This window comes from Phaeodactylum tricornutum, chromosome 1 (assembly GCF_000150955.2).
Source record: "Phaeodactylum tricornutum CCAP 1055/1 chromosome 1, whole genome shotgun sequence".
Classification (NCBI taxonomy): domain Eukaryota; phylum Bacillariophyta; class Bacillariophyceae; order Surirellales; family Neidiaceae; genus Phaeodactylum; species Phaeodactylum tricornutum.
The window spans coordinates 1,087,493-1,101,373 of NC_011669.1; the positions used below are offsets into that span (position 1 = coordinate 1,087,493).

General features: G+C 47.2%; 4 protein-coding genes across 4 annotated transcripts; 3 read left to right on the forward strand and 1 right to left on the reverse strand.

The window, feature by feature from the left end:
• Positions 1-146: 146 nt before the first annotated feature.
• On the forward strand, positions 147-2,700 carry PHATRDRAFT_42778 (predicted protein). Its single transcript, XM_002176684.1, has 2 exons — positions 147-434; positions 857-2,700. The coding sequence occupies exons 1-2, from the start codon at positions 238-240 to the stop codon at positions 2,685-2,687; spliced, it is 2,028 nt and encodes a 675-aa protein (XP_002176720.1). The 5' UTR covers positions 147-237; the 3' UTR covers positions 2,688-2,700.
• Positions 2,701-3,292: 592 nt separating this feature from the next.
• Positions 3,293-5,165, forward strand: PHATRDRAFT_42779 (predicted protein). The gene has a single exon (XM_002176685.1). The coding sequence runs from the start codon at positions 3,410-3,412 to the stop codon at positions 4,973-4,975; it is 1,566 nt and encodes a 521-aa protein (XP_002176721.1). The 5' UTR covers positions 3,293-3,409; the 3' UTR covers positions 4,976-5,165.
• Positions 5,166-6,655: 1,490 nt separating this feature from the next.
• On the reverse strand, positions 6,656-8,431 carry PHATRDRAFT_42781 (predicted protein; the record flags this gene model as incomplete). Its single annotated transcript, XM_002177181.1, has 1 exon — positions 6,656-8,431. One exon carries the CDS (start codon positions 8,429-8,431, stop codon positions 7,370-7,372), a length of 1,062 nt encoding a protein of 353 aa, XP_002177217.1. The 3' UTR covers positions 6,656-7,369.
• Positions 8,432-9,101: 670 nt separating this feature from the next.
• Positions 9,102-13,594, forward strand: PHATRDRAFT_9046 (predicted protein; the record flags this gene model as incomplete). Its single annotated transcript, XM_002176686.1, has 2 exons — positions 9,102-9,161; positions 13,163-13,594. Coding segments are annotated over 2 exons (492 nt in total), but the record flags the coding sequence as incomplete, so codon positions are not given.
• Positions 13,595-13,881: the final 287 nt, after the last annotated feature.

Here is a 13,881-nt window from a genome sequence, read left to right on the forward strand (position 1 = left end):
GTGACGAGTCGAAAGAGGCAGAAAACCAATGGTCATTATTTTGATGGACTACCACCGGATCCTACAAAATTTCTACGTCCTAGTTTTCCGTCATCGTAACCGTCCAGAGCGAAAAAATCCTTCAAAAAAGGGCAGAATAGTCAAACCATCAATCGTCGCAAAACGAAGTCATCATCCATGGCTACACTGCTACCTATAGAGATACAGCAAGACTTCTATACTCCTCCCTACTAAGCGATGGAGACAAGAGCAGCAAATCATGTTGCTGCGGAGGAGCACAGGTGCGACTTGGCAAAAAGTTCGCGAATGAAAAAGGCAAGATCTGTCGATTTTGGACGATTTCTTCGGTCCAGTCTTCGGAATCCGGCTGATAGCTCCACCGTTGTAGCATCGGCCTTCAGCCAAAGAGCTGCAAGGGACAACTTTTCTAACTGGTAAGTCATTGCTGTAGAATCAGATATGGCTTTTGATCGCCCTGCCGTAAAGGACGAACTTGCGATCCGCTCTATTTCCGTGGTTGATGGTCTTGGTGTCACTGTCAGTGTGGAATAGTCGACTGAGTCAAAATGGTGTTTCACCATTTTTTTTCAAACCGGCCGGGCGGTGACGTGTTTTTCGTTACAATCGCCAGATCAAGCTCGTGCTCTGCAGAGACTAGCTTATGTTTCGACGGTGTCCGCCCAGTCAAGATAAAGGTTCTCTTTGTCTCTGGTCAACTTCGTAAATTTTGTGTCCCGGAGGCGTACACACAGGAACAGCGATACCACGCGCTTTTACCGCGCCCTGACAGTGAACACATATTGCATTTCTAACTCGTTTTCTTTGTAACTCTTACTTCAATGCGGTTAAACCACAGTACCTCTGTTTTCGCGCCATCCCTGTCAGAACAGTGCTCCGCAACAGCTACTACAGACAATTTGTTACTACGAAAAGGCTGGCCGAACGGAACCGCCATTTCCGCCGCTTCTTCATTTCCCCCGTCGGCGTCCAGCTTCCCCATCGGAACGTGGACTCTTGGCAAGCTTTCTGTCTTAGTTTTAGCGCTAGCATCTTTGACAGATTTAGCACTTTCTCACATATACCGACTAGAATCACCAGCAGACTTCTATGACGCTCTGTCCGCCGATGTTATTCGACCGCCCTTTCGGTATAAGTCGAGTACATCCATTGCACGCACACGGTCTAGCCTTGGTTCTGCTGCGATTAGTTCTGTCACAGAATTTCTTTCCCCAATCCTTCCCTTTACTGGCGGGTTGGATCTGAGAAGGGAAGATTATTGGACAACTTCAGGAAGCTGGCTAGAAACATTGGAGTCCTTGACGAGACAAATCCAAGAGGCGCTGTTTTCGTCGGACGATGACCGGACAAGTCTACTCAGCAGTATATCGCTTATTCGTAGCGGAAGTCTCTCCAACAAGATGTCGCCGCGGGTCCACACTAAGGGAAGAAATACGGGCACTTTTACGAAGCATGTGTCATCTATTTCAGCTCAGAAACCGTTCTTCAGCGAAGATGAGATCGCTGAGCTTTCTCTCGGCGAGGTAGCGCAGGCCTTCCGATATGCGTCAGAAAGCTCGTCCACAGATTTCAACGAGGATAAGTTTTTGAACAGCTTGACCACCCGAGTGCGCAGAATGATTCTCTCCATCAGGGAAGCTGTCTCCGAGTCGCGCGGCATCGATGTCGAAGATGCCTGTGTTTTGACGAAGAATCATCGAGTGAATGGAAGCGTCGATGCGCTGAAATTTTCGGCCGCTATGAGAATATTTGCGGAATGGCGTATCCTCCGGCAGGTTCCAGAAGGATACAAGGGATATGCTGTTGGAATGAATCTTGGTCATAAGGATGTCGTCCAAAACGTTGCAAAGATTGAACAGGCAGTTCATTCTTGGCTAGACAATCAACGAGACTTGCGTTCGCTATCAGAAATCGAATCGCAAACCGGCTGCCCTATAATTGAATTGAGATCCTCGAATCTTTGCTCGCCAACGATTCGAGAGCTAATGCAAGACGAAGTTGACATGGACATTCATCCAACAAATCGTCTACCTCGCCTGAAAGAAAAAACCGCGGCGATGGGCATTCTTTGGGTGAGACGACAGCTACATTACCAAACAGGTGTTTTTGGCAATCTGTTAGTCGTACCGGAAAGCTTTCCGACAACAGAGAGAGCAGTGGCGTCGGCCTATAAGGAGGTTTACGACAAGTATCATGGTTGGGCTGTACAAAAGATTTTCAGCTACTCTTTTCAATCAGCACCAAAGGCAGAAGAAATCTACCAGCATATGAACCCAGAACGGCTGAAAGAAGTCAAGGCTGCCGCTGATGAATTGGTGTTGCATTTTGACTCTGAATCACGATGTTCAGCCAAAGGAATGAACATTTCGCCTAAGGGCAATCTGATTGATGTCATTTTACTGAACGCTAGTAGGGAATTCGAGAATCTTGTAGAGGCTTTTCTACAGCTTGTCAATTCTGGCATGGCATCACCAGGTTCTGACGTTCGAGGTGGCGGCTGCAACATTCACAGCTCGGATGAAAATGACAGAGAATCGTTCATTGCCAAGGAAATGATCAAGGATGCACACAAGCACATTGAGTTTTACCTAGAGGTTGTCCGTCCACTCTTGGATGACCTTGCCCTAGTTTTTGATGAGCTCAATATGGACGATCCCACCAAGGTTTAAGTCCACTTAATGTAAAATGACGAGAGATTCGACCTCGACATGTCATAGTAGTAGCATGTCAGTGGTCCAAAGTTATTGCAGCAGGTACAAGAAATTCCAGGCTGGAGCGTTTTACGATTGCTGTTAGTTAGATCAATCCTATCTAATCACTCTCACAATTTAGCATAGTTTACGTGTGAAAGTCGCTGAAGCAGTCATATTGACTGTGAAAGCGACTCCACCATGGAACCTTACTGTAAGTTAGTTTCACTGCAATGTAAGGCAGAAATTCTACAGATTCCATGTGCTGCTCCACGTGGAAGTATTTCAAGCCCCTGATGGATGGAGTCCACCTCAAGTCTATATGGCTTACGAACGCGAGACCTCGCTGCCGCACAGTTGACACCATCCAAATTTTGACTGTAATACGGAACATCACATGCCGTCAGATTTTCCGGAGGAGTCAACACCTATATACAGCCGATGACGTATTTGGGTCATTTATCGTTCATCGGCGTTCATTGGCGAGCAAGCGATCAACTTTTTATTCCAGGTACCATCAGGTGTTTTCGCGCCAGGCTAAATGTCAGTTTTTGACACCTTCGGTTCATCGCGTTCTGTGTCGATAGAGCCGTTCAAGATTGAGAGTATAGAAATCGGAAAGCCCCGCAAGAAATATCGCTTTTGCCTCCTATGAACTCACTCTTCTAACTTTGAAAGGATCTCATTGTGCTGACTGATAAATGTGTATTTCAGTCGAAAAACCTATGGTTGCCGACGGCAACAGAAGTTCCCGATCTTCGTTTTTTGAAACGCCGATTCTACGGCTTCGATACTCCGTGGTGGGACCGGCTTTGACGATCGACGCACAAGTCTTGTTGGCTCTTGTATTGATAGCAGCGTATCTTTCTAATTGCTTGCAGGAGGAGCGTGTTTCCTTTCTTAATAATTTCTGGACAATACGAACGATTCTGCAGCAGGAAAGTCTCAGGGCTGTAATTTTCGTATTTTCAATGTTTGCTTTTGGGCGGAAATGGTTTGGTTCTTTGCTAGGAGCTCAAAAATTGGCTCAAACAGGTTCATCGGCTCTGAAGAGCGTTGCTTCAAACGGAACCATCGTGAGAATCCGTAGTTCCATGTCGATGTCTGTCATATCGGACCGGCTAATGTCGATGAACGGCAAGTCGACCTCGCACAGGGCTTCTCTGTCACTGTCAGACAAAACGTGCTTTGCTCAATTGAAGGATATTGAGAAACTGTCGGTAAAGGATATGGGGAGCATTTTTCGCTACGCAATACAATACAATATATGGACTGACGCTCAACTTAAAGCCTTTCTTTCAGAAATTCGGGTCCAGGCCTTGTCCGTTGTTACCGCAATTGATCACGCGCTTCCCCCCTTACATCGTGCGTCAATGGTGCAAGAACCAAACGCGCAGAGTAGCAGTCCTAGGAACTTTGGAGATATGGACGTACTCCTGTTTTCAGCAGCCGTTCGAGTATTTGCGGAATGGAGACTTCTTCGCCTTACCCCAGCAGGATATCGAAATTACGCACTTGGGATGGCGCTGACACGTCGCGATTTGGTGCAAAATATTGGAAAGATAGAAGCTGCTGTACATGAGCTATTGGAAAGCCAAACTTCTCACAACGGAGTCAATTCTATTAGACCTACAATTTGGCAATTGCTGGATTACGAAGTACAGCGTGGTGTGCACCCAAAGCTACCTTATTTGGTCGAGAAATCGGGTGCGTCGGGTATCCTTTGGATCATGCGGCAACTGAGTTTCCAGGTGAATTCATTTGAATACATTTCTAAGGTACCAACAGCGTTTCCGTCATTCAAGATAGCCGTTCGCTCAGCATATGATCGAGTTTATGGCGACTATCATGGATTCTTCTTAAAGCAAATTTTTTGGAATTCGTTCAAATCGGCTCCGGAAGCTAGCGTAATTCTGAAGTTTATGGAGGAAACCGAAGAAATTATGTCCAGAGATCTGTCTCCATCGAATTCATCCGAAAAGGCCACTGTTCTAACAAGAGATGCTGTTTGTGATAACATACAATCTCCTCAAGAGCGGAATCATTTTATTGGCATGTTTCTCGAAGTGCAGCAGTTTCTTAAGCAGTGTCACGGGGGGCACCCAAAAGTAAGGCCACCAGCAGTCGACACATCACTTCATGGCCCTGAACATATTGGACAAAAGGGAGGGGATCTCACCGCTTTTCTTCTCGAAATGCACCCGCTAATATCAGGACTTGATGGCCTGATTGGACACTTCAATATGAAAGATCCCTCTAAAGTTTAGCCGCCGGAGAGCCTGTACCTCCTCTAATCCCATTTATTTACTTGAAGCTAGCAGGGACATAGATACCGGCAACTTCATCCTTGTAAGATGATTTAGTAAAAGGCCAAATTGTTTACAGTCAGCAATTTGAAAGTGTGTTGGCCTACCGCATTTTCGGGGACACTAACAAAAACAGTTGTTGTAACACCGTATATCCAATTGCGTATTAAATAGGCTACCTTACCGGTATATTGATTCAAATTACAATGGCACAAAACATAGTATTTGAAATTGACTGTAAAAAATCGCGTAGAATTTTTCATTCAAAAACCGCGCGTTACGAGACAGAACCAGGGCTGTTTCGCCTGTCACATCAATCGGAATGAAACCAACAGTATCGTAGCTCCAAACTTGGTTGAACGGCCAATTCTTCGACATCACAAGGTTTGGGGGTCGGCTGCCTGGGTGTAGTACGTGTGAAAGATTTTCAGGTCTATCATGTCCACTGCAGGTCAACACTGTTCTGCTACAATCTCGATATTGCTGCTGTTCCTAACTCATGGCTTGGTCAACTCGGCCCTCCTAAGTTCACTCAACCCATTGAGATGCGTTTACATCAACGTGTGGAAATGCACTGCCGATCAAACTTGGGCATTGAATTGGTTGTCACTTGGCCACTTTCATGTTCACGTGCTCATTGTAGCGCTCGCGAAAGCAGCAAATGGGCACGTGCTGCTCGAGTCGCGTTTGGTGATCCTGTCAGCGGCTGTCATTCTGACATACCTGGCAAGTGGCATTTTCATGCTGGAATATCTAAACCCGTCGATGGCCGTCTTTCAGAGTGTTATCTATATGGGCTTTCTCGCATATGCACTTTGGCAGATAGCGACGGCATTACCTGTCATTCCGTTGCCAATTCAGCTGCGAACTAACTCGTTTGATCGGCGTAGAAAGCTTCCAGTTTCCACAATAGCTGTCGCTGTGCATTGTGTGCTCTCTGCCGTACGCCTTGTTGATATAGTTTTTGGGGATGGCAACAATGCATACATAGGCGACTCCACTGGTCCAATTTTTCAGAACGTTTTGAAAGCTTTCTCGTTAGAAATGCTTTGGGTTACTGTTATTTTGGCCGCGTCAACAATACTCACATCAACAGAGCAACAAAAGTCGCTCTTAGTCGGGCATGCCGCAGTTCTCTTCCTCACCCAGATTATGTTAGCAGGGAAACAAGGAGAACAGATGGAAAAGAGCCAATTAGATGCCTGCGGGATTGGGAATTTCTTCAGTATCCTCATAGCCCTTTTCGGGGCCTTGTAACCAACACAAGGTGGCCACGTTGAGATGATACTATGCTACATCCTTTCTATTACATCTTTCACCATCATCTGGAGAAGTATATTTGAAGAGGTAACGCAAAAAACGCTTTTGCGAATGAGTATAGATAATCGCTATGTGCAACGCCTAATATCGGCGCTACCCTGGAAAATGCAACCCTACACGACGTCAATTTTTTCCCTGTTCTGTGGCTCCTTATAGTTTTACTGTTAGTAGTAACGTACAGTTAATACGAAAATTTCTGCGAATAGCTGTCAGTGACACAGACACGACGTGCTTTATTGCCTGATTCGACCTGCCTGACAGAATATTGACTTTGTTTGACATCGTGAGGGAATTTCCTGCTTTGCCAGGCATTTGCGATCAGCAGACAGAGGGTAGCCGAAAGCCGTTTTCTAATTTCTGCAATTTTCATTGTTGTGGCTTTGTTGGGCTACAACAACATGAAGACTACAGCGGTGTTAATTTTTGCGATGCATATTCCATGTTCAAGTGGGTTTTACTGCACATATATCAAACGTAAATCATTGCGTTTGCCAATCCTACGAAGTACACCAGAGGAAACAAGAAACATAGCTGTACAGGAATTTCTTCGAAGAACCGAGGAAGATAAATTGCAGGCAATCGAAGAGCTAAGCCGAAAAAAAGCAGAGGAGATAGCTGAATTGAAGAGGCAAGTCAAGGAAATTACTTTAGCGCAGGAAAAGGCATCGTCGACGGAAAAAAGTTTAGGAAATGATACCGGTGGAAAAATAACAGAACAATCAGAGGACGAAAAAGAGAAACTGGAGCTCTTGGAGCAGCTCCTCCAAGCCCAAGAACGTATCGCACAGTTCCTGCTAGACCAAGAAATCCCTACACATTCAAAGAGCGTCCCAGTGAGAGCAAGAAAATCGCGTGGGGGAGGAGCCGTTCCCAATGGACCATTAGATTCCTCACGACTCTATCTTGGGAAGAATGCGTCGATTGCTAAAAAGCGTGCGCTCCCTGAGACATGAGAATATAATTGCTTCTAAAGACACACGTTTTGAACCAAGAACCCATTCATTATAAAAGGGCGACGAATGAAACGTCTGAAAATTATTTATCTTCCGGTTGACTTTCAGCCACTGCGTTCGAATCTTTTTCTTCTGCGATTCCCTTTTCCTCAGGCGAAGTAAATTTTACCTTCTTTTGGATATGGGCGCGGTCTTCGTCTTTGATTTCTCGCTTTCTGTCTTGTTCTGCATCAATGCTGGCAACCTCAACCCCGAGCTGAGTGGCAACCTGACTCCGCAGTTCGAGAAGTTCTTCCGTGTTCGGGCCACGTCCATTCTCTGATCGAAATTTTTTCAAAACTTCCCCCATTATTAAGTTTAACATTGCTTGGCGATCCTCATCACTAGCGTCCTCGTCGCTGGCATCCTCATCTTGAAGATCAAAGTCTTCGTCATCTTCACCCTCTTCATCTTCGCTTGCCGAAGAGTCGTCGTTATGCTGCGGTGTTTCCGGGGCAACGACGTCTGTACGGGAAGCGAAGGCGACCCACTGAGCTTTCGTATAATGCAAGAAGAAGTCTTCGTTTGACAGAATTGCAATGCTGGCTTCGCCGCTTGAGCGACCGTCCGCGTCCAAGAATTCGTCTGTTTCGGCAACTTTCATCAAGAGAATGTCACCACGAACTACGACACCATCAAAGGGTGGCTGTAGCGAATGTGGATTTACAGGCAGCTGGGAATCGATAAGGGCGCTCACAAGCTCTTGTTTTTCTACCATAGATTTTGTGTCAATATTTGTATCGAAACAAAGGTCGCGAAGCGTCTTTGTCGACTGCATCTCCAGGTCATCGGGAAGATCCTTTCGCACCATCAATATTATCCCTTCGTCGGGATATTGCCCGAGGAACGTAAAAGGCCCCCCAAGAACCTTTTTGACTTCGCTCTTTGATGGGGTGGTATCAATTTCGATTTCCTCAATTAACTCAACGAGGACTTCTCGTTTATGCTCCTCCGCAGCTTTTGGACTAGCCGGGTGAGGCTTGACATCGCGCCCTGTTGGTCGCATATGCTTAAGAAGAACACACTTCACCACGGGACCTTTGCTCGACAGAATACTCGCGATCTCCTCTCCGTTGGGCATTTGCATGCCGTCCATTGCGGACATTTAATCTGCACCGGTTGAGTCTCGAAGTGTAAGCTAGATAGCTTAAGCTGGATCCTGAATTTAATGAAATTCACGGCTCGTGTGTTTCTCGCGGGTGTCCTGGTCCACTTACTTCTCGTGCTGGCTGTGAGTATTCTGGCTCCAAACAAGAGTTTTGATTCATATCAGCATTGAAAAACGGTTTGTCGTTGGGTGTTTTCGGCGAGAAAGCACACCCATGCTTTCCGGTTTCCTCTAGCTAGTAGAGCTCTAGAACCAATAGTAGCTTCAGACACAAAAGCCGACGCGGAACTTGACGACGGTGAACGCGAGTTTTGCCATACGGTGCCAGCAAAGACGTTGCGCTCATCCAATCAGCTGGTCACAAGTTCTCGTCAACTATCTCGTGCTGTTGCTCGAGTCATCTGACTCGAGCTCACATCTTACAAGTTAACCCTAAGGTGGATTTATCACATGGGGCAGCATTTTTTCCCGTTATTATATGATCCATGTTACAATAGCCAAACATAGAAGGTTGATTTGAGCCACCTCCTCTCTATTGGCTTCGTGAAAGAGCAACCACTCTACGTGATAAATAGATCTCCTTCATAATCACGTCTCTAAACAGATTTTATCTTCTTTTCTTTCTGTCCATACTGAACGTTGAAAAACTTTTTCCTTTGCCGCAAGAGCTGCTTCATCAGAGGATAAAAACCTAATGGCCAGAGTGCCGCAACTAAATAAAGAATCGGTCTTCCCCTCGAGGCTGCAGAAATAACCATGAGCATTTCGCTCGCTGCGCCAAATGGAAAAATGAGAGGACCAACAGTATAACGAACCGATTTGGCGAGGCGGCCACCTGGTACCATAGTGTCCAAGACAAAGCATCCAAACCGGATAGTGTCTCCAACACTCCAGCAAAATACAGTCAGGATATGCTGCCAATCACTGCAAGATGGCAGCATAGGGGAAATCAATAGTTCAGTCCCGTACCGAACAGCGGAAAACAAAAGCACCTGGCTTGGCTTCGACCTTGTGACTCCAATGAAAGCGTTCGCAAGCTCCAAGAACGAGGCAGCTAGCGCCAAGAGAAGGTCCGGTGTCATGTCTTGCAAGCAAACATCTTGATCAATGTCGCGCACAGAGTCAAACTTTCGAAAAATTACTCGAAGCACTCTTGCCCATGCGATCATCATCGTCGCATTTGTAAACAGTAGCCAGAATCGAACGGTCGAGTTGCTTTCCTCTAATGCCATGATTTCTTTTCGAACGCGAACGTGATCGATAGTCCTTTGTTTCTCTCGCTTTAGTTGTGCAAATATCTGGACAAAATTGGATTTACAGTCAGGTGTACGCAAACCAATTTTGTTCTTTTTTGTTGTTTAAAAAGAGAAAAGTATTACAGTTGCAACGGGAAGCTTACCGTCTAGCTCGGAGGCAAAGTGCCGTTTCAAGAGTCAGTGAACATAATAAAGGCTTCTTGGGCGCCCGCCCTGCCCTACTAGATTAGAGCTCTAACTCTGGAGCCATCGAGACGATTGACGGTGCAGCAATCAAAGATATCATAGGGTTCTGCATCTAGGTTTATATATGACCGACGTGAAAAGCGTGATGTAAATTACACTGTCAACTGGCAGGTGAAACTGTAAATACCGAATTATGAGATCTGACAGTGAATAAGATTTCGTGGCCATCCCCATTTCTAGATGGGTGGCTCTCTCCATGCGTTTCTGGAATCGGATTGGATTGAACGACACGCTTAAGCCCTTCGGATAAGGTTGTCGGTCATGCAGAGCGAAGCAATCAACTCACAGTCAAGAAGTTTGTCATCAGTCGACACAATTCGCCGAACCGGCGAAGTGTCAGATTTGCCTATTTTTATTGATGTCGCCTGCTCAAGGGACCGTTCACAAAATAGGATTGACATCCCAGTGGAAACGGGTCCTAGAGACTCCGTAGAAACTGAAGCGGGCGTTACCATTCTTCCTTCCGTCTCTTCTGAGGACGAACAAGTTTTTCACAGTCAGCCAATACTACCATCACATTTCTCCTCTCATTTGACAGAATTGTACCCGGATCTTCCACTATGTGGCATGATGTCCGTTCCATCCGTGTACACAACATTTCCCTTGAATGGTGATGGATCCAACGAAGCCTCTTTGACAGACTCTGGTTTCTTGTCTGTCCCTTCTTCCGTTCCTAGTTCACCTTCGCTGTTATTCCCTGAAAGCTGTGAAGACCCACGACTTGGCGGCCAGATCATTGCCCACGAGGAGATTCCTTTGTCACTTGCGACCTGCAACCCTGTGCCGTGCGATCATTGCATAGTGACACACCATTCGGGGACCTGGTATGATCAGTTGGAAAGTGAGCGGGATTGGGAAGCTTTTCGAGAAAATGCGGCTACTGTGCTTGCAGCAATGCAAGAAGACACCAACCTGCCGCCAGATACATTGATGGCATATCTCATTCAAGCAGAAGAAGAATACTTCTGGAAGAATGATCATGGTGATGATCAGTTGCGTAAAGTGAGTGCCTTTGTCGAGGTCGCCTTAACGGTTGCAACTGTTACCTTGCCCTTGATTGTAACGGCTCTACTGGCACGACGATGGCCGCCTTTCTCTACGTAATGCCTCATCACTGCTGTACGATACTGCTTTTTTTCGCGAGTATGAAGGAGTCTAGGAAGGAAAAAATCTGTTAACTATTGCTTTTTCTCGTCAGTGTGAGGGTGTATAGGGTTTAAAATTATTTGCTGCTTGCTTCTTCCTCTTTCTTGACTTTCTTCTTTTTCTTGCGCTTTTTGATGCCACGTTCGTATGCTGTAATAGAAAGATCTGCGATCCGTTGCTTTTCCTCTTCCGATTCTTTCTTTGCTCGCTCCGCAGAAGTCATGCCGGCTTCCATGCTTTTCACTGCCACTCCAGCAATATGGGGTGTAATGACAAGGTCCACATCATCGTAGCCTACTTCCGAGAAAATTGGAAAGCGCTCTTCCTCGTTTTCCGGGACCTCACCGGTGAGACTCATCAAATCTTCCACGTACGCCAGATACGATTCATTCCCAAACTCCGTTTGTTCCACGAACAAAAAGCGCCCACCCGGTTTTAGGACTCTCGCCGCTTCTCGGATACTCTTTTTCCAGTCCAGTCCATTTTCCTCCATTTTGGCTGCCGCCTGCATACTGACAACCACATCGACCGATTCGTCCGGTGTTTCCCGCAAATCATCCGACGGTTGATCCACATAGTTAATAGTCGCTGACCCGCCTCGTCGTTCCTGTTGCTGCTTGAGTTGACGCCGCGCCGAAACGGTGAGCTGGCCGTCTTTTTCCGAAGAGGACGTGATGATTTCCCGAATGGTCCGCGGCAAAAAAGTGACGACACGCCCGTCCTCACTACCGAGCTGCAAGGCAACGTCCGCGGAACGAGGGGTTTGGTTCGTGAAAAGGGACGCCGATACCCATTCGGCTCGCAAGTAGGTAACGAGATCCAAACCCATCCGCAGCGACGTGGTACGACGCGGGGCTCGCCGGGCCCGGCCGAAATCCCCGCTGGTGGGAGCCACAAACGCATCCGACGCGGCGAGAAAGAAACACAGCGTTACGGAGAAACACAGAGAGAGTGAGGACTTCATGATGATTTCGTCCGACCAAACGCACTGTGCGTTTATCGGTGTAAGTGTAGTTTTTCTCGCAACGTCCTTCCAGAGCCCAGCGAAGAAACGACAATCATCGTGAGTTGCACCCAGGGATGTCCCCCAGGGGTCCCCCAGTGGAAAGGGCTACTGCCCTCGAGGTTAGGAAGGGGTAGGGGCTTTCGTTTCGTCCAGAGCTGCTGTTGTTGGGTCCGAACGTATCAGGGAGAAAACCTCCACCGCGCGAAAGGGACTATTTCATGCGCGCCGATTGGCGTGAACGGTCCTTCCTTCAGACGTACAGAAATAGGTACAGACGGAGCAGGGAACGAAAGTTGAAGGCCGATCCTGGAGGTTGACGTTCCCGGATTGCCCAACGTTGATGCGAAAGGTCGCTATCGTCATACGTAGGATTCTACGAGCCCTTCCACGAAGGAACGGAGCGACCTTCTCAGGGCCCCGTGTGGTCCGCAGTGGTCCCCAAATTTTACTCGGTAAGGTGCGTGTGGAACCATGAGAATTGTGGTCTGCGGGATCCGGTCGGTCAATAGTAGTCTCGGAAAGTATATATACAATAGACGAAACAATACGATTGCGATGTGGGACGTCCGCGGGATAAGAACAATCTCGATTTTCGGGTCATCAAAATTGGAAAGTGATTTTGCGCCCTGCCGGAAGATCTCGTCATTCGTAGAGAAGCCCTCGAGGCCTCGCACTGACGAGATTTGTTTCCGACGGTAGTTTTTTTGCGACGATGCTTGACGTACACGGAGTTCTTTGTGAAAATTGTATATTGATTTTGACTCTGGCCAGTGGTCACCATATTCTCACCCAAAATTTCTCTGCTCATTGCAATTTTTGCTGCAGTTGTCAAGTACAGAACCATGAAGCTCGCCATTGTTGTCGCTCTTATCTCCTCGGTTGCCGCCTTTACGGCTCCACTGAACACTGCGGTAAGTGGAATTTTAAACGTGGAGTTTTCCCGATTTCGAACAATCCATCCTTTTCTCACGGCCACGATTGAATCGTACTTCGACGCCTCTCGTTTTGTTTGCGTTGCAGTCCAAGAGCTCCACGGCTCTCAATATGGCTGGACTTTTCAAGCCTGCTTTGAAGTATGTTCCTTGCATTCCTCTAAGTGAGCTTCCAAAGCCCGGAAGTGCAACTTCCGGAATTGCCGGTGGCCTTGCTATTTGCATCGCCGTCGACAAGAAAGGATCCGTCTACGCTCTCGGAGACAAGTGCCCTCCGGTCAACCAGCCCCTTTCGTTCGGTAAAGTCAACCCCGACGGAACTATCCAAGACCCCGTTCTGGGAACCAAGTTTTCGTTGAAGACTGGTGACGTTGTTGGAGCCTGGTGCCCATCCGGAATCGGCAAACTTCTCGGAGGAGCCTTCACTCCCAGTGGTGTCCCGACCTACCCGGTGCGTCAGCGAGGTGGAAGCCTCGAAGTGCAGGTCGACGTCAACTACAAAGCCAACTTTGAAAAGAGCTACTGGACCGGAGTTTTGGACGCCCAGGGAAAATCGGATGGAACTTACTACTAAACTGCCGACCAGCCTGTGTGTTTTTCATACGACAAAAACGGCTAACCAGGGCATTCGGTGGGATGATGCCATTCTCAACTTTCGGATAAAGAATGATCTAATGTTTCAAAATGCGGATTGATTCTCCCATCCCTTGTAGCCGCCTACGGTTTACGTTTAGTAATAGAGAGAAGCTGGAGTGGCGTGTATGTAGCATTTCATTTCTCCTTCCGGGCGAGTAACGTCCCGGCCCTCCGTGCCACCAACGCAACGAGTGAAATTCTGTAAAGGTTTTGAGCAGCTCCCAA